This window comes from Myxocyprinus asiaticus, chromosome 46 (genome assembly GCF_019703515.2).
Source record: "Myxocyprinus asiaticus isolate MX2 ecotype Aquarium Trade chromosome 46, UBuf_Myxa_2, whole genome shotgun sequence".
In the NCBI taxonomy this organism is placed as follows: domain Eukaryota; kingdom Metazoa; phylum Chordata; class Actinopteri; order Cypriniformes; family Catostomidae; genus Myxocyprinus; species Myxocyprinus asiaticus.
In genome coordinates, this window is record NC_059389.1 from 5,245,957 (window position 1) to 5,265,795 (window position 19,839).

A 19,839-nucleotide genomic window follows, 5' to 3' on the forward strand; every position below is an offset into this window, starting at 1 on the left:
ATCAAATACATAATTATCGAGATGTCGAATATTGTCAATAAGCTGAAAAATATCAATAAAAATTTAGGCCATATCAGCCAGCCCTATTTTGAGGTCATGGAAATAATATTTTTGTTTTAGTTTTGTGTGTATTTTAATTTAACTAAAATGTTTTAATTTGGTTTTCATTAATAAAATAATACTTCCTTGTTGGAACACTGATTTGGTGCTGGGCCCTGATGGAGTGAGCCGCAGTTGCGCTGAGCTGCTTGGTGTTGAGTCCTGCTGCGCCATTACCTAAGCTGCAGCACTTTGATGCTGCGCAAATTTCCGGATTAGCAGTGGGATTAACGGCGCGTGTAATGGATAAAAGAGCCTGTTGCGCTGGGACAGGAGTCTGGATCCTCACACGATGACCTATAACCACACATCTGAGGGAATTTGTATGGCAGCAGATGGTTTTTGCGCTGGGTTCGAGTGATTTGCATGCATAAGCAAATTAATCTTTGAAGTTACATAGCGTACAAATAGACAGATGAACAGGAATTCGTTCACTCTTTTCAGAGTTTAAAGAGCTTTTCCTCTTGAAGTTATCTGTGAAGAAGTTTCCCTCTGCATGTTTTAATAAAAAGGTTTTTGTCTTTCATCATGCTTCAACAAGAGAGTGTGATAGCTTGTTTGAGACTTTTATTTTTCCTTCCATCAGCCAAGAAACTTTGCCCCAGATATCTTTTATAAGACCTGTGTAGCGAAGGCATGTTGTATCCTGTGATAACATTCTTGAAAATAAAACGTCATTGGCTCTTGATTGGAAAGTCACAATTCTAACTAGAATGTAATATTTTCTGAAGAAAATGTGTGTGGTGCTTGTCTGTGCAAAACTCTGCCGTCATGCTAGGGTGTTCTGGGCTAGGTCACTGCTAAATGGTTAGTTAGGTGTTCTGAGTCGTCCTTAGTGTGTTGCCGTGCGGTTTAGGGTATTCTGAGTGATTATCAGTGCGTAGCTGTGCAGTTGCTAGGGTATTTGGGGTAGTTGCTAGGTCACTGCTATGTGGTTGCTAAGGTGTTCTGAGTGGTAGTTAGTGTGTTGCCATGCAGTTGCTAGGGTGTTCTGAGTGTTATCATATTGCTATATTGTTGCTAGGGTGTTCTGAGTGTTATCATATTGCTATATTGTTGCTAGGGTTTTCTGAGTGTTATCATATTGCTATATTGTTGCTAGGGTTTTCTGAGTGTTATCATATTGCTATATTGTTGCTAGGGTTTTCTGAGTGTTATCATATTGCTATATTGTTGCTAGGGTGTTCTGAGTGTTATCATATTGTTATGTTGTTGCTAGGTTGTTCTGAGTGGTGGTTAGTGTGTTGCTATGTGGTTGCTAGGGTGTGCTGAGTGTTATGATATTGCTATGTGGTTGCTAGGGTGTTCTGAGTGATCATAAGCATGTTGCTGTGTGGTTGCTAGGGTGTTCTGAGTGATCGTAGGCATGTTGCTTTGTGGTTGCTAGGGTATTCTGAGTGGTTGTCAGTGCATAGCTGTGCAGTTGCAAGGGTATTTGGGGTGGTTGCTAGGTCGCTGCTTTGTGGTTGCTAAGGTGTGCTGAATGGCAGTTAGTGTGCTGCCATGCAGTTGCTAGGGTGTTCTGAAACTTTTTTAGTGTGTTGCTCTGCGGTTGCAAGGGTATTCTGAGTGGTTGTCAGTGCATTGCTGTGCTGTTACAAGGGTATTTTGGGTGGTTGCTAGGTCGCTGCTATGTGGTAGCAATATGGCTGTGTGGTTGCTAGGGTGTTCGGAGTGTTATCATATTGCTATGTGGTTGCAAAGGTGTTCTGAGTGGTTGTTGGAGTGTTGTTATATGCTAGGCTGTTGAGTTGTAATTAATGCATTGCTACTCTATGTGGTTGCTAGGGTGTTCCTTAGTGGTTGTTAATGCATTGCTGTGTAAATGCTAGCGTGTTCTTGGTGATTTCTTACCGTCCCAAGTCAAAAGAGCCCACTCTCAAGGTTTTTTTTTATATTCTAGTCTCTAGATTTGGCATGGTTGCCTCCTATGGGACTTTTTTTGCCCATTTTATTGTCCTCCAGGTAAAAATTCTACATCCGATCGCTTAGAAGAGAAACAGAACATCTCTTCTCAACAAGCCACATGATTTGATGACTTGTATAACAAAGTTGAATTCTCTAAGCATGACCAACAGTAATAGTGATGCTTGTCTTAACAAGCACTACTAATTTACCTCACCTTAATACTCGCTTAGCCATGTAATTCAGTACCCCCACAAATTAGCGTCCAAACTCTGCGTTTTGTCATTGTCCTTAATTAAGACAGACAGCTAAGGTTCAAAAGGCTTTCTCTCCGCACTGACTGTTATAACAGAATTAATGGACACAAGCCAGTATGTCTTGACCTTCTGTCCTGCATTACCAACACACATGTCAGCGTAATTGGATAACTGAAGATATATGTGCGATTGTTAAGCGAAGTCTCTGTCACTGATCTATATGTCCACGTCCCATTTCTTTTGTGTCCATGAGTTTATTATTGAGTTAGAGCTGCTGAAATGTCCTTTCAGGTCCAATGTTGTCTCTAAATGCGGTCATTTGTCTTCTTAAATTAGAGGTTAAATATTATATGATTCAATTCGAGCACCTGGAGGCAATGGCACTGGGACAATCTGGTTTAGGAACAGCTATCCTAATCACAATTGCAAGATAAATCTCAGCATCTCAGAGAAAAATGTGATTGCTCAGAGGTTGCCCTTTCATTGCTTATTGGAGTTAATGGAGTTCTCATTTAAGTAATACCTTAAATGCCTAAGATGGTTTGCTGGTCTTAGTTGGTTTAAGCTGGTCGTCCACCTTGACTCCTAGTCTGATCAGCTGAAAAGTGTTCAAAAACCCTGTAAAACCAGATAACAGACCAGTCTGAGCAGGCTAGGAGACCACTGAAGACCAGCAAACCAGCTTAAGATGGTTTAAGATGGGGATTTTTTTCAGCAGGGATAGCTCAGATAATTTGGTTTTTGGAGAATTTGATGAGAATCGTTTGAGTTTGTATTCAATTTTTTGATTGCAGACTTTGGTATCTTGGCAAAGTTCGAAGCATTGTCGAGATCTCTTCTGAAACTATACAGGAGACCCGTGAGATTACTGAGGTCTTTTTCTCAGGAGAAACATCTGAGAAGCATAAAAATGTACAATTGCTCTCCATTTAATCTCATTGCTGTCTGGGAGAAACAGTTGGAATATTAAAGACCTTTCCAATGACATCAGTCACACTTAAAGACACAAATTTATGGTCTTTGCAACCTGCTATCTACATGAGTTCCAAATAAAATACTGTTGCAACAAGTCAGAGAAGACCAAAAACATCCTGAGGTAACAGTAAAAAGAATACCAAACAACTTCCCGAAAAGAGGGCAGGCCATGCAAACCAATTTAAGACACCATTCCAAATTAAAAAGAATTGTTTAAGGGTATGAATTAAAAAGGGTAGCTACTTTTACGTGAAGAAATGGAATTTGTAATAAATGAGCTTCGTGATCAGCAGAGAAACAGAAAAAAGATGAAGATTGCCAATAGAAGGGCAGCGGTTTTTATGTAAATGAATAAGAGAGCCGAAATTAACTCAACCCTCAGGGCGAGTGCGTTATCATTTCGCTGCGTCGATGGAACTCCAGGGAATGGCAGGTTAACATCATAAAACAGCACCCCAGATTGGAGCTTCATCTGGGTTTTTAATTTGAAGAAAGTCTTTGAGAGAGGGATGAAAAATTGAGCACCACAGCCAAGCCCACCTGTATTGACCTTTACCTTTTTTTGCAACTATTGAGGCCAAAAAAGCCATTTGTGTATATGTGTCAGTTTCAGCTTGATGAACACTGTTAGGAAGTTTAGGTGGTACATATCAAGGGGCTCATACATTATTTGGTACTTGATAGTTGCTTGCAGGTGGTATTAGAGGGAGGGACATTCTCAGTCTAGGGAGCATTTGATTGGTCAAAATTCTGTGTAGTGCAAGATGAGTTATCAAAATTTTTGTTTTCCCAGGAGAGACTGAAGGGAAATTTACAGAGACTGTACATTTTTAATATGTATATCTAATAAAAGATGATTTTGTAAATCATTATTGTTACATGCATTTTATGTTACATTTCAGTCTGAGTAAATTTATAATTCGTCGGACCGATTTTTTTGAAGTCGGACTAACAGATATATGACTAGATATTTGATTGTAGCTTGGCTTTGCCAAGCATGTATACATGTTAATATAGGGCAGGGGTGGGCAATTATTTTGGTACATGGCCACATCGGGCTTTAAGTAGTGCATAGGGTGCCACATTGTACTCCTTTTGAGATACAATGTTCTGCATTGATTTGGTTCTTGTATCTTTTAAGCACAGAAATAGCTGTATACTCAGTTTTCTGAAGTCTTTATGTGACTATTCTGCAATTGCCTAAAGTATTGTATTGCTCTACAAAGGTAGATCATTTTCTGTCAGGCATAAAAAAACTGAATAAGGGCTGAGCATAATTATAAATTATTTATTTTACCATCTCTACTTCGCTGGTAATTTAAATGACTGAAAATTATTGAACTTTTAATGTTTGTCGCAAAGTGGGCCTCGTTTGCGGGTCTCGTCAATGGTATATTTGCAAACATATCAGTAGTTTGAGAGTGTAGGGAGACTAACTCAATTGCATTGTTCTCAGTGCGTCATTGGAGTTGATGATTGCTGCAGAGCTCTTTTGGCGAACTTTGTTCACCACAATTCTCTAATTGGATGATCGTTTTCCTTCGAGATATTGGGTAGAGTATTTCTTCACCAGAAATTCAGCTATTACATTTTTTTATTTTTTTTTATTAAGTTGAAATAACGCAGACTGATAGCTTAAACAGAAGCATACACCATTGATTAACAACCTCAGAGCTCACAGTAGGTTAAAGGCTTAAGTTATTGTTAAAAATCAATTCGCCTATGTAGAAAATGAACGTGAATGTCTTACTTCCGTGCTCTATTGGGCCACAACTGTTCTGGGCATTTTGTATCTTGTTATGATGATTGAACAGTTCCTCAGCTGATGACCTTCCTTCAAATATTCGATTATGAATTGTTCATGTATGCTTGGAAAGACAGATGAAGACTACTTTAGCTTGATTATAACTGTGCGTGTAAAGTTACTGAATGTTTAGGAGTACTCTAGCATATATATAGCCTCAAAGCTAACACACAAAGACTAAAAGCCATAATATTGTCAGCTTTGAGGTTTAAGCACTCTTTAATTTTACCTTCCTGTGTCTTTGTTTTGTCGTTTACAGAAATGTCAGGCTGGTTATCGGTGGTTCTACTGGTGCTACACGTGACCATCGCTTTCTCCGATGAGCCCATACTAGAGTTTTCCACAGATACACCCATCAATAATGTGGTGCAGGACCCTTACACGGGTCGTGTTTACCTGGGTGCGGTCAATGCCATTTATCAGTTGGACTCTTCTCTACACCTGGAGGCCAGGGCTGAAACAGGGCCAAAGAGGGATGCTAAGGGTTGTACACCACCCGTGTCTACTTGTCAGGACCTTAAAGACACTAATAACACCAATAAACTCTTGCTGGTTCATTCGGCTAATGGATCATTGATAGTTTGCGGGAGTTTATACCGAGGAATCTGCTCTCTGCTAAACCTCACCAATGTCAAAGAACAGATATACTACAGCGACAGTAAAGGCGAGCGGACCTACGCCGCTAGTATCGAGGAACACGTTTCAGTGGTTGGTGTTATGGCCACACTTGAAATCGATGATAAACCATTCAGCGTCTTTTTGGTCGGGAAGGGCTACGGAAGCATGGACAGCTCAAAACTCATCAGCACCAGAATCGTGCAGAATTATCGCGAATGGGTTGTGTTCGAAAGCATAATTGAGGCGTCGACTGTCCAAGCTGTCCCCTTTTTACCCAAGTACCTACACGATTTCCGTTTCGCGTTCAAAAACGAAGAGTACATTTACTTTGTCTTTTCGCGCACTCTTGGCGGAACGGACAATAAAAACTTTACCTTCGTTTCTCGTCTCTGTGAGAACGACAATCACTATTATTCATATACGGAACTTCAGCTTAACTGTGGCACAAACAATCGCTACCATAAAGTCCAGGCTGCTTATGTCAGCGAGCCGGGGAAAGAGCTGGCCCACGCCATGTCCAACTCAGGAGAGTACGGAAATGTTCTGGCCTGGGATAAAGTCTTGTTTGTGGTCGCTAACTCAGAAGAGGGGGCTACAGAGTCGGCTCTGTGTATGTACCCCCTTAAAAACATCAACCAGAAACTATTGGCCATCGTTAGCGCTTGTTACACGGACAACGGCAAGATTGATGGCAAATTAGTTGTGGAGAGTCCTTACACGTCCAGCACCAACGATCCATGTGTCAAACATGGCGTAAGTAGCAGCCTCTCTTAACATTGATCAGTGCCTTTTGGGAAAGGACTTGTCTCATTGTTCCTTCACTTCAAACAATCTTTCCTTATTCAATATTTTTTTCTTGAACCTTGTTAAAACAAGATATATTTATGCAAGTCTTGTTTAAAAGAACCAGCTATTTTCCAATGGGGTTAGAAAAATAAATTGAATTCAAAGGGAAAACATGCTTATTTTACTTGCCCCATTGCCAAATAATTTTTTTCTTATTTTTAGCATAAATGTCAAGATTTCTTATTAGATTTCTCTTAAAACAAGTGTTAATAGGTTATGCCATTTTGCTTCTCACGTAAACGTATCTTGTTTGCCATGCAGGAGAGAAATAACAATAAAACCACTTGACTTTTAATGATGTTTATTTAATTTTTACTGGAAAATACTAATTAAAGTATTTTTCAAATTGTTTTTGTTACCCTGCAGAAAGACATTGTGTACCAATATAAGTGTGGAGCCGATTTTCTGCCATCTCCATTGGCCAGCCGGCAGGAGTTTGCCTTGAGGGCCAATCCTGTCTTCATCAGGCAGAACCTGTTGACCGCAGTGGCTGTAGCTGTGGAGAATGACCACACCATTGCGTTTCTGGGACACAGTGCAGGAGAGGTGATCAAGGTAAGATCAGTCGTGCTAAATGCTAAAAACTGTGTGCTATAACCCATAGCGTTGAGGTTTTATCACGTTGGCATGTGGGAAGGTTGAAGACTTCGATGTTCATTAGTTACAGTGTGGGGGAAGCTACTTCAAAATTCATAAGCTACTCATAATTTAAAGTATTTAAACTATAGTCAAGCTACTCATTTGAATAAGTTGTTAGCTGCACTAGACACTACTAACAAAAAGGTACATTGAAGCTTTTTAAGCATGTAATGTGTTTTAACTAATAAGAACTGCATTTCGATGGATCTTAGCTCTTAAGAGTGTTCTCTATGTGTGATGTTGCGAATATTCTTTCTTTTTTAATGTGCATTTCCCAAAACTACACTTACCACGAGTGTGCGGCGATGCACTTTAAGTTCTACTCAAGTTGTTGTTCGTATGTGAAGTGATGAAGTGTGACTGTATAGTGTTGCTCATCATTGTAATTTCATTATAGCTTTGTGAGTAATTTCATAAATAAATTAAATTAACTTGTAATAATTGTAAAAGGTTAAATACTTGTAAAAGTAAACCTATATAATTATATTACATTTAAATAAAAATAAGCAACATTTTAATATAGTGTAAGAATCTCAACATTAACTGTTTTAAAAAGCAAAACATTTACAAACAGAATCAATACTTAACCCCCACTATTTATATATATATATATATATATATATATATATATATATATATATATATATATATATATATATATACACACACACAATGGTGTGAAAAAGTGTTTGCCCCCTTCCTGATTTCTTATTTTTTTGCATGTTTGTCACACTTAAATGTTTCAGATCATCAAACAAGTTTAAATATTAGTCAAAGATAACACAAGTAAACACAAAATGCAGTTTTTAAATGAAGGTTGTTATTATTAAGGGAAAACAAAATCCAAACCTACATGGCCCTGTGTGAAAAAGTGTTTGCCACACCTGTTAAAACATAACTGTGGTTTATCACACCTGAGTTCAATTTCTCTAGCCACACCCAGGCCTGATTACTGCCACACCTGTTCTCAATCAAGAAATCACTTAAATAGGACCTTCCTGACAAAGCGAAGTAGACCAAAATATCTTCAAAAGCTAGACATCATGCCGAGAACCAAAGAAATTCAGGAACAAATGAGAAAGAAAGTAATTGAGATCTGTCAGTCTGGAAAAGGTTATAAAGCCATTTCTAAAGCTTTGGGACTCCAGAGAACCACAGTGAGAGCCATTATCCACAAATGGCGAAAACATGGAACAGTGGTGAACCTTCCCAGGAGTGGCCGGCCGACCAAAATTACCCCAAGAGCACAGCGACGACTCATCCAAGAGGTCACAAAAGACCCCACAACAACATCCAAAGAACTGCAGGCCTCACTTGCCTCAGTTAAGGTCAGTGTTCATGACTCCACCATAAGAAAGAGACTGGGCAAAAATGGCCTGCATGGCAGAGTTCCAAGACGAAAACCACTGCTGAGCAAAAAGAACATTAAGACTCATCTCATTTTTGTCAGAAAACATCTTGATGATCCCCAAGACTTTTGGGAAAATACTCTGTGGACTGACGAGACAAAAGTTGAACTTTTTGGAAGGTGTGTGTCCCATTACATCTGATCTAAAAGTAACACCGCATTTCAGAAAAAGAACATCATACCAACAGTAAAATATGGTGGTGGTAGTGTGATGGTCTGGGGCTGTTTTGCTGCTTCAGGACCTGGAAGACTTGCTGTGATAAATGGAACCATGAATTCTGCTGTCTACCAAAAAATCCTGAAGGAGAATGTCCGGCCATCTGTTCGTGACCTCAAGCTGAAGCGAACTTGGGTTCTGCAGCAGGACAATGATCCAAAACACACCAGCAAGTCCATCTCTGAATGGCTGAAGAAAAACAAAATGAAGACTTTGGAGTGGCCTAGTCAAAGTCCTGACCTGAATCCTATTGAGATGCTGTGGCATGACCTTAAAAAGGCAGTCCATGCTCGAAAACCCTCCAATGTGGCTGAATTACAATAATTCTGCAAAGATGAGTGGGCCAAAATTCCTCCACAGTGCTGTAAAAGACTCATTGCAAGTTATCGCAAACGCTTGATTGCAGTTGTTGCTGCTAAGGGTGGCCCAACCAGTTATTAGGTTTAGGGGGCAATCACTTTTTCACACAGGGCCTTGTAGGTTTGGATTTTGTTTTCCCTTAATAATAACAACCTTCATTTAAAAACTGCATTTTGTGTTTACTTGTGTTATCTTTGACTAATATTTAAACTTGTTTGATGATCTGAAACATTTAAGTGTGCCAAACATGCAAAAAAATAAGAAATCAGGAAGGGGGCAAACACTTTTTCACACCACTGTGTGTGTATATATATGTATATATGTATATGTATGTATGTATATATATATATATATATATATGTATATGTAATAATCACACACATTAACCACTACACCTCTCTCTCCACTGCCCCTCACCGAGAGCCCTCAAAAAAACGCTAGATATTTGCCCCATTAACATTAACTGTATTAACCTCTTCAATTCTGGGGCATTTTTGGGCTACCGCCTGCAATTTTCACACTCAAATTTAAAAGCACACCATTTACACATACTGTGGACTAATTGTCAAAAATTGGTCTAATTTTTTAAGAAATCCCCTCAAATAATTCATAAATAATATTGTTTGTTTACAATCTTATGATGAATAGATTTCTCTTTTTTTTTTTTTTTCTTTTTTTTTTTTTGGTCCTAACTTTGTAAGCAAATAATTCTGGTTCTGTTTACTCCACCTCCCTCCAAAAAGTCTTATTTTATTCCACTGTTCTAAATTGCCACAAAATGCCGATCTGAAATGTAGGTGGCGCTCTAACACATTTTAGCCCTAGTAGATGTGCTCATCCATAGACATTCAGTCTAATTTTCAGTTCATTGTTTCATCGAATATTTCGGCCTCTGAGTGGACTATAAACTCAATCTTGGTGTCATTAAATAAAGCTAAAATCCTCTCCTTTGTGGTGCTATAACTGTTTATCACCAACAGTCAATAACATATTTTTCCGACGATTTAACATGCTTGTCCTACTGGACACATATTTTGTTCTGGACTTAGACTTATGATGCTTTTGGGAAACGCAATCAGAGCAGTATTTGTCTGGCTCGAAAAGCAATATTTGAAAATGTAAGTTTTTGAAGGAATGACTTTCGGATAGGGTGACAGGATTAAACGTGTACAGTAAATGTCAAACAGTGATTAACAGAAGCGTTTAATGAAATATTTTGCTATAAAAAATTATGCAAAATGATGCGCAGTGACATCTGCGCAGAGAATCAATTATTTTTTAACTGGTGCAAATAAACTGATTAATTTAAACGAATAGAAATATTTCCAACGCTACATATGAGAGAGAGGACAGTTAAAAGCATGTGTAATTACTGCCTTAGTTTGTGCGACTGTAAAGCTGTGTCCGCAATACAGTGTGATAAAAAAATAAATGAATTTAGTTTTGTTGCGCTGCACTGCTACTGGTTGAATAAACTAGCTTGTTATTGGAAAAGCTACACTATTCTGAAAACAGCTGTAGCTGCTACTATCTTCTATATGCTACTGAAATATAGACCTAAATTAGTTACATAAGAATAACAACACATGATGCGTTTTGAATGTAAAGAGGAATAGGGAATACAACTCTTTATCTAACTTTTAAAATAAAAATAGCCAAAAATTGACATTCTGTAGGAGGGCGAAGGGAAAAGTGCACTGTCTTTCAGAGCGTTTGGCCTTGTTAAAGAAATTGAGGATATGTATATCTCCAGAAATTTGAGACAACCAATTAGTGGACCTGCTAGCTACCTGATGTCACACACCTGATTTAGCATGCACGTCACAATGCTGCAGTTTAAGGTTTGGCAGGTATGGGAATTGGAGGCTGAAATCAGTGAATTTCTGTCAGAGAGATGAAAAAGAAAGAGATATCACTGTCACTGAAGCTCCTCGCTACCGCATACACAACTAAACAGGTTAGACGTTATATCAGGGATAATGAAGCGCTCTTCGCGACTTGAATTCAATTCTTATGTCCTGAAAATGCTTTGTTCTTGGTTAGAACTGATTATTTGTTGAATAGACAGATGAAATTGAGGGAAAGCTGGATAAAACCCAAGCTCAAATGAGGTTTTGTGTCCCATCACGCTGAGTTTGGTGCAAATTGAGCCAGTTATAGTTTTTGTGGTCATTATGTGGCTTGTGGGTGAATGTCACAAGACCTGTCAGGAACATGTCCAGTACATATTTCACCCCAATATTAAAATAAATAAATAGCTAATTATATTTTGCATTACAAAAATAAAGCCTATTTTTATGACCATTAAGATTTTTGTTTTGTTTGTTTTTTTGGCATTGTAATATTATTTTAATGAGAGTTAAAATAGTAATTTAAAAAGTAATTTTCTTCAAAATACGTATTACTGTAACTCGTCTGGACGTTTAACTTAGAAGTTTTTTCTCATTTCATAATTCCTATAAATTCCCGTTTTTATTACTGTAGTAAGAATTCAATTTTTTTTTTCATATTACAGTAATGACAATTGAGACCTGTTCTTAATTGTCATGAAATAATGTCATAATGCAAAAAATTCAAAATACTGTTTAAATTGTGTTTTTTTTTTGTGTGTGTGTGTGTGTGTTTTGTATTTGTAATTGTATGTAAAAGTATTTATACATCATAGGACTTTGCACATAATATACTGTACATTATGGAAGGCCAAATTACTAAAAATTAAATCATGAAAAAAATATTGAAATAATAAAATAAATCATTAAATACATTAATTAAATGCTTCATTAAATAAATAATTAAATATTTAAATACATAGTGAATTAATTCAATGCATCATTAAATCATTAAATAAATATTTAAATATTTGAATGAATTATCAAATGCATAGTGAATTAATTAAATGCATCTTTAAATAAATAATTACATATTAAAAATAAATAATTAAATACACAGTTTATTAATTAAATACATAATTAAATCAGTACATAAAATCTCCAGTGTATTTCATTTTAGTACTAGCTTTTAATCAGCTTCATTTAAACTATAGCTGTCTGCCTCCATTTTCATTTAAGAGCTTGCTTTGGGATCTTTTTCATTTAAGTAAGAGCATTACCGACACGCCAGTCAAAGCAGGTGGGTGTAATCAGCACTCCTTTGAGATTTTCTCATTGGCTCAGAATGTCAGCACTCCAAAGTAATCAAGTGCGAAAGACGCAAAGTTTTGTGAAGAGTGAAGAAGAAACAGAGTAGCTGCCACATGCTAAAATATGAATGCGGCGGCTGTAAGGTCTACTTTGAACTGCAGCAAATCAATTAGAAATTAGTCGGACATGCGCACAATGGTGTTAAGAGTAGTCCACGCACCTAAGCCAATGTTACAGTCATTGACAGCATTAATTTCAGCCAACATCTCCCTTAGATTTTTAATATGGGTTAGAATTAATTTATTGTCAACATTTGTGTTAGCAACTTCATCTGCAAGAGTCAAGAAAAAAATCTTTGATTGTACCAAGGTCAGTCACAGTTGTTGCGGTGAGAAAAATGCTCGCCTAAACTAACCAGAAAGTCAATAATGCATTTAATTTATTCACTATGTATTTTTTAAAATATTTATTTAATGTTTTAATTTGGAGTGATTTGGCCCTCCATAGTACATGAACACTGTAGGGACTAAGCATATATTTCACATTAACATATTATTAGTTATACTACATTTGCCATTTCTTATTTATTCTACTTTTTATAGTGAGTTATATTTTGTTTAAAGAAAATTAAGCCTATTTTTAGGAGCATTACGATTTTTTTGTGTTGTAACATTGTTTTTTATGACAATTGAGCACATTTCTCCCCCAAATACTCATTACCGTAATGCATCTGGACATTTTTATTTTTTAGCTTTTTATTCCATATATTTCAGTATGTTTTACAATAATGAAAATAAGATTTTTTTTATATTTTTTTTTTTTTTACAATTTACCATAATCAGAATTGAGACCAGAAATGTGCCTAATTGTCATGAAAATAATGCTACAAATTTTCATTATTGTAAAAAATTATAATATATAGTGTTGTCAGGTGAGGCTCAGGTGCAAGGTATGCCGTGTGGGGGTTTTGTGTGGTCCATTAAAATGACAGATGTGTGCTGTCCCCAACACGACTGTTTAATTGTGACTTTCTCTATGTGTATTGTTCTTTTCAACACAGGTACATTTGTCAAGTCATCCAGAGGCGTACAACCCCGGACCCGGCTACAAAACCAGCGGCTATGTAAACAAGAACCTTTTCTTTGACAAAACCCAGGCGCAATTGTACATCACCACTGAGAAAAAGGTACTGGCTGAAGTCATTTATCATAGATCCTACACCTAGGGTTTGAACAAGGGCTATAGTTTGATTATTGTTACCTTGACCTCAACGTATAATTGCAACTGTCCTAGCACCTTTTACAGTTATAGCAGCAGTTGGTGCTGAAATATACGTTTGTTATTGTTTTCTAAATGGAATCTGAAGGTATAGTGTACGTATTGCACTATTCGTTCCATGACCTCAAAGTAATGTAATTACAGGCAGTACTGGTTTGAAATTTCTCAAACCTTCTTTTTATTCATCTTTTTCTCCACGTTTTTTTGCAGTTAATTCAGCTCGAAAAACTTCAGACATTTTCCCAGCTTTGGTTCGTAGATAATTTCAAGTCTTATGTGTGCTATCTCTTTTGGTTTTTCCTGAATGCGGAAGTGTTCCACTATTCACAACGGAAGCCTGTGCCGATATTTTAAGGAGTCGCGATTACTGTATTTTTGACAGTGCTTCACTTAAAATGGTAGATACTCATGAAGCGATGGCCTGAGGTCAGTAACATTGATATCATTAACTACTTCGAGTTTTTATGACAGTAAACAACTACACAAGTTGAGCCTGAACACATTTTTTCTCCAGCTAACACTTAAAATGGTTGTTTTTCACCTTGAGCGCTCGTTTCGGTAGTTTTTGCATTGTTTCTTATGGAGACCGAAACCAGGAAACAGGTCAAGTTTAAAAATGTCTAGTTGACTTAGGGGTCATTTAGACCGAACGTGTTCTTGTGCAAAAACTCTGGATGCAGCGCAACGGATAGAACAGAACTCAGATCTTAAGACACGTTTTTAAAAGTTTACGTAAATTTTAACTGGACACGACATCTTAATAACCCATCGCTCCTGCACAAGATGAGTTGCAACGGTGAAAAAACAGCACAGGCGGACTTAAAAACTTGTTTGCCGTAATCGGCCCATTACACTACTAGAGGATGTTCACTCATGATGAGTTCTTGCATTAAAAACGGCTAAATGGGGGGCCTGGGTAGCTCAGCAAGTAAAGACGCTGACTACCACCCCTGGAGTCATGAGTTTGAATCCAGGGCCTACTGAGTGACTCCAGCCAGGTCTCCTAAGCAACCAAACTGGCCCGGTTGCTAGGGAGGGTAGAGTCACATGAGGTAACGTCCTCGTGGTCGCTATAATGTGGTTCTCGCTCTCGGTGGGGCACATGGTGAGTTGTGCGTGGATGCCGCGGAGAATAGCGTGAAGCTTCCACACGCGCTAGGTCTCCGCGGTAACGCGCTTAACAAGCCACGTGATAAGATGCGTGGACTGACGGTCTCAGACGCGGAGGCAACTGCGATTCGTCCTCCGCCACCCAGATTGAGGCGAGTCGCTACACCACCACGAGGACTTAGAGCGCATTGGGAATTGGGAATTTCAAATTGGGGAGCATATATATTAAAAAAAACAAAAAAAAAACGGCTAAATAGAGCACCACTATATTGAACAAAAGGCATGTTTATAGACTCCATGGTTTTCTTCAATTCAGCTCGAAACACTTCACAGACACTTTCCTAGCTTCGAATTTTAGATAATTTCAGTCTTACATTATCTTTTTTGGTCTGTATCCAACTTTGGTAACACTTCATAATAACTACACGGTATAAAGTATTTGTAAAGCATTAGTTTATAGTCAATTGATCATTTATAAACTATTGTTCCTACATTAACAAGCTATGTACAAATACTTTATTTGTTTATATTCACTGTAGCAAAGGATTTATTGTTTAAGTTCATTTATAGGCAGTTTGATCATGTTTTTAAGGCATGAATTCATGGTAAATAAAGAAATTATATATGTAATTAATTGGATTTACATTTAAACATAATGAATGTATTTGTTACTGTTTTAGTAACACTTACTATTAAAGCAGTTATTACTTAATATATAGGTCGTAATAAAGCATTGACTAATTGCTAACTAGCACTTTTGTGACCTAATCTAAAGTGAGAACTGTATATGCTTAATTAAACATTTATTAATGATCCATTACTCTGCAAACTTGGCCCTGAAATAACCATCTCCACAGCATCTCAATCACAAAGGCTCAAAACAGACACTAAAGCTTAAAAAACAAAACAAAACAAAAAACAGACACAACACAAAAGTATAGGAATAATAGTGAGAGAGGAAAATCCACAGTTTATTAAAAGAGATCCTCTAATTGTTCAAACGCCACTTTAGCATGTTCCATCTTATTGAGCTTTATAAGCAGACTTGTTCTCATTATTGCCAATTAAAATGACTGTTTAATTCAGTTTCACCAGTGGACCTACTCTAAATATTTCATTAAATTGAATCCGATTCCAGAAGGAAAGTCCAAAAATCCCGCTACAGTCAGTGTGTGCGCTCTGAAAACAGCCAGCACGTCACCACGGTCACATGACAGTGGTGTAATGGCAAAATAAATCAATAAATAATTAGAAATACAAAAGAGCATGTAACGTTATATTATTGACTTTAAATTATATTTTGCCAATTCAGTGCCTATTAAACTTAATTAGTGAATTTTCTTACTATGCTGCTGAAGTGAACAGGCGATGTTGTCACGCCGTACATATTACTTTTCTCAGCGCACATTTGACACATTTGGCTCTCATAGAAAACAATTTTTAGCCAAATTACCACTTTGATGACAAGTTTCAAAGAGCAAAATTAGATAATCATTACATCAACAACTTTTATTACTTCAAAGTAAATGCAAACATAAAGCATAGGTTTATAAGGCATAAAAAATATGACCCGATGAAATATTTTTTCCTAATTCTGCTTTTGTTTTCCCAAATCCTGTTTTCCATTTTATTTTTTCTTAATTCTATGTTTAAAAGATTAATTATTTTTTATTAAAAATATGACTAATCAAATTCATTCATAGAGTTCATCAAATGAAATTATTTGATCAAATAAAGTGCTTCAATAACATCTTCACAGCTGAATCTAAAACAGTTATTTTTTGACAAGCAACATGAGCATAACAGAGAATCACTGTATAAATTAAAAACTTACAGTACATTCAGTACAACAGCACACTTGATTGTGAAATAATAATAATTATTATTATGAAAATGAATATTACATTTTTACTATGCAGTAGTAATACATTCTTTGTCATAATTTCTTACATTTCATGCGTACATTTAAACCAGACTTTTATTTTGATGGATCATTGTGTCAGTTTCTGTGTCTGTTTGATGGAAATTTCACACTTCTGGATAAGCAGCAGTTCTCTATGTGATCATTTGATTGTTACACTGTAAGAGGCTGCAATATCATTAAATAAATAATCTGGAATGTGCTGCACGCTTCACATTTAATGAGTGTTTCCTTTCTGTAATCTAATACACAGATTACAAAAGTCATAATGTGATGTTTTTTAGTGGATCAACACATTCACACATCACTCTGAAGCATGCAACACAAGAGAACTGGATATTTCTTTAATTAAATTGTAGGCTGCTGTGGTTAATAATCAGACTAGGACACATGTACAACATATTTACAAGATCAATGGAAGATTTAGTTACAACGCAGTACTGGCCCAAAAGGGCGAAACTCTCACACTGGCCCCGGGCCAGCTGGCCATACTTACTGTTGAACCATGTTAATAAATGTTTAATTACATAGGCATACATAGTTCTCACTTTAGGTCATGCAAAATGCTTAGCTAGCCATTAGTAAGTGCTTTATTACGACATTTATTAAGCATTAATATACACATTAAGCATAAATGTGTATCCATATCATTTTACATATCTAATATCATTATTAACAATGAATTTATGCTTTTTTAATGTTCTCATAAACACTTCTTTACCACTGGTTTGCATCAACTAAAATACATCAGTTAGGTATGATTAACAAGTTGTTTGCTAAGGAAAAAAAAAACATTATCAAACTGCCTATATATGAACTTATTAAACAATAATAAATCATTTGCTAAAGTGAATAGAAACAAAAAACATACTATTTATATGTTGCTTATTAATGTATTAATATAATAATGTATCAACTTTTCCTCAACGTTGAAGTGTTCCGCAATTCATAAATGAAGCCTGTTGTCATTTTCCGGTCTCTAGTGTTTTCACTCGTGTTGACATATGTTTTTAGCGAATAGTGTGATGTTTAGCATTTTAAATGTGTAAAAACTGAATTCATTTTTACTCCAGCTAACACTTAAAGTAGTTGTTTTTCATCTTGAGTGAAATGATAGGAGAAACAAGTGCACACAGAACATTACAGTGAGACACAGAATATAAAACAAGGTAAGAGTATAAATAGACATACAAATAATAGGACATATTGCAGAATGGCGTATGTACATGTGCAAGTGATAATGTATGTGCAGTGTAGGGGTATGTACAGTTATTGAATTAAATATGTGAATTTACATATGTACATGAGATATGTATTTACATTATTGCACTATGGGGGAGTCCTGAGGCAGTTTAATTGTTCATGAGGAAAATGACCTGAGGGTAAAAACTGTTCTTGTGCCTGGATGTCCTGGCTCTCAGTGCTCTGTAGCGCCGGCCAGAGGGCAACAGTTCAAAGAGGGAGTGGGCAGGGTGTGTGGGGTCCAGAGTTATTCTACCTGCACGTTTCCTCACTCTGGAGATGTACAGGTTTTGGAGGGTGGGCAGGGGGGCACCAATAATCCTCTCAGCAGTCCTGATTGTCCGTTGTAGTTTCCTTCTGTCTGATTTGGTGGCTGAACCAAGCCAGACAGTTATAGATGTACACAGGACAGACTCAGTGATGGCCGAGTAGAACTGTTTCAGCAGCTCCTGTGGCAGGTTGAACTTCCTCAGCTGGCAAAGGAATTACAACCTCTGCTGAGGCTTCTTCACAATGGAGTATATGTGGGTGTCCCACTTCAGGTCCTGAGAGATGGTAGAGCCCAGGAACCTGAATGGCTCCACAGCTGCCACAGATCTGTTCAGGATGGTGGGGGGTGAGGGATTTCTCCTGAAGTCCAATATCATCTCCTCTGTTTTGAGTGTGTTCAGCTCAAGGTTGTTGTGACCACACCAGACAGCCAGATGATCAACCTCCCGTCTGTATGCAGGCTCGTCACCATCGTGGATGAGGCCGATGACCGTGGTGTCGTCTACAAACTTAGGTAGAAATCTGTCAGAAAGCTGATGATCCATCGACAGATTGGGATGGGCATGGAGAGCTGGGTCAGTTTGGTTGAGAGAAGATCAGGCATGATGGTATTGAAGGCTGAACTGCAGTCTACAAATAGGATCCTTGTATAAGTCCCAGGTCTGTCGAGGTGTTGCAGGATATAATGCAGTCCCACATTGACAGCATCATCCACAGATCTGTTTGCTCAGTAAGCAAACATAAGGGGGTCCAGCAGGGGTCCAGTGATGTCCTTCAGGTAGGCCAAAACCAGTCTCTCAAACGACTTAATGACCACAGATGTAAGAGCAACAGGTCTGTAGTCATTAAGTCTGTGATTTTGGATTTTTTTGGGGACTGGAATGGGAACTTCACACTGCTCCAGTGATCTATTGAAGATCTGTGTGAAGATGGGGGCCAGTTGGTCAGTGCAGACTTTCAGACAGGCAGATGAAACACCGTCTGGGCCTGAAGCTTTCCTAGCTTTTGTTTCCGAAAGACCCAGCACGCATCCTTCTCACAGATCATAAGTGCAGATTGAGTAGCACGAGGGGGGTTCCAGGAGGTGTTGGTGTGTGTGTGAAGTGAAGATCAGAGTGGGGGAGGGGTGTGAGACTAGGCTTTTTACATGCAGTAAAACACATTCAGTTGACTCTCTACAGAGCGAGGGGGAGGTGTCTTGTACTTAGTGATGCTTTTCAGGCCTTTCCACACAGTTGCAGGATCGTTGGCTGAAAACTGATTTTTCAGCTTTTCAGAGTAGCTTTTTTAGTCTGTAAGCATCCTCTTTGGCATGATGAAGCTGTCTGAGTTTTCCTGTAAACCATAGTTTATCATTATTGAATGATAAAAATGTCCTAGTAGGGATGCACATATCCTCACAGAAACTGATATATGATGTCACAGTATCTGTGAGCTCATCAGGTCTGTGGCTGCAGCCTCAAAAACACTTCAATCAGAGCAGTCAAAGCAGGCTTGTAGTTCCAGCTCTGCTTCATTGGTCCATCTCTTTACAGTCCTTGCTACAGGCTTCGTTGATTTTAGTTTCTGCTTGTAGGTTAGTAGAAGATGAACCAGACAGTGATCAGAGAGTCCTAAAGCTGCACGTGGGACAGAGCAATATGCATCCTTTACAGTGGTGTAGCAGTGATCCAATATATTTCTTTCTCTGGTGGGGCATGTAATGTGTTGTTTGTATTTTGGCAGTTCACAGGTGAGGTTAGCTTTATTA

General features: G+C 37.6%; 1 protein-coding gene across 1 annotated transcript in view; it reads left to right on the forward strand.

The window, feature by feature from the left end:
- Window positions 1-19,839, forward strand: part of LOC127436245 (plexin-B2-like) — a 223,914-nt gene that overhangs the window by 152,904 nt on the left and 51,171 nt on the right. Inside the window, exons 3-5 of the mRNA XM_051690282.1 lie at window positions 5,300-6,411; window positions 6,871-7,059; window positions 13,329-13,454. Coding sequence (XP_051546242.1) covers window positions 5,300-6,411; window positions 6,871-7,059; window positions 13,329-13,454 — 1,427 coding nt within the window. The remainder of the gene's footprint in view (window positions 1-5,299; window positions 6,412-6,870; window positions 7,060-13,328; window positions 13,455-19,839) is intronic.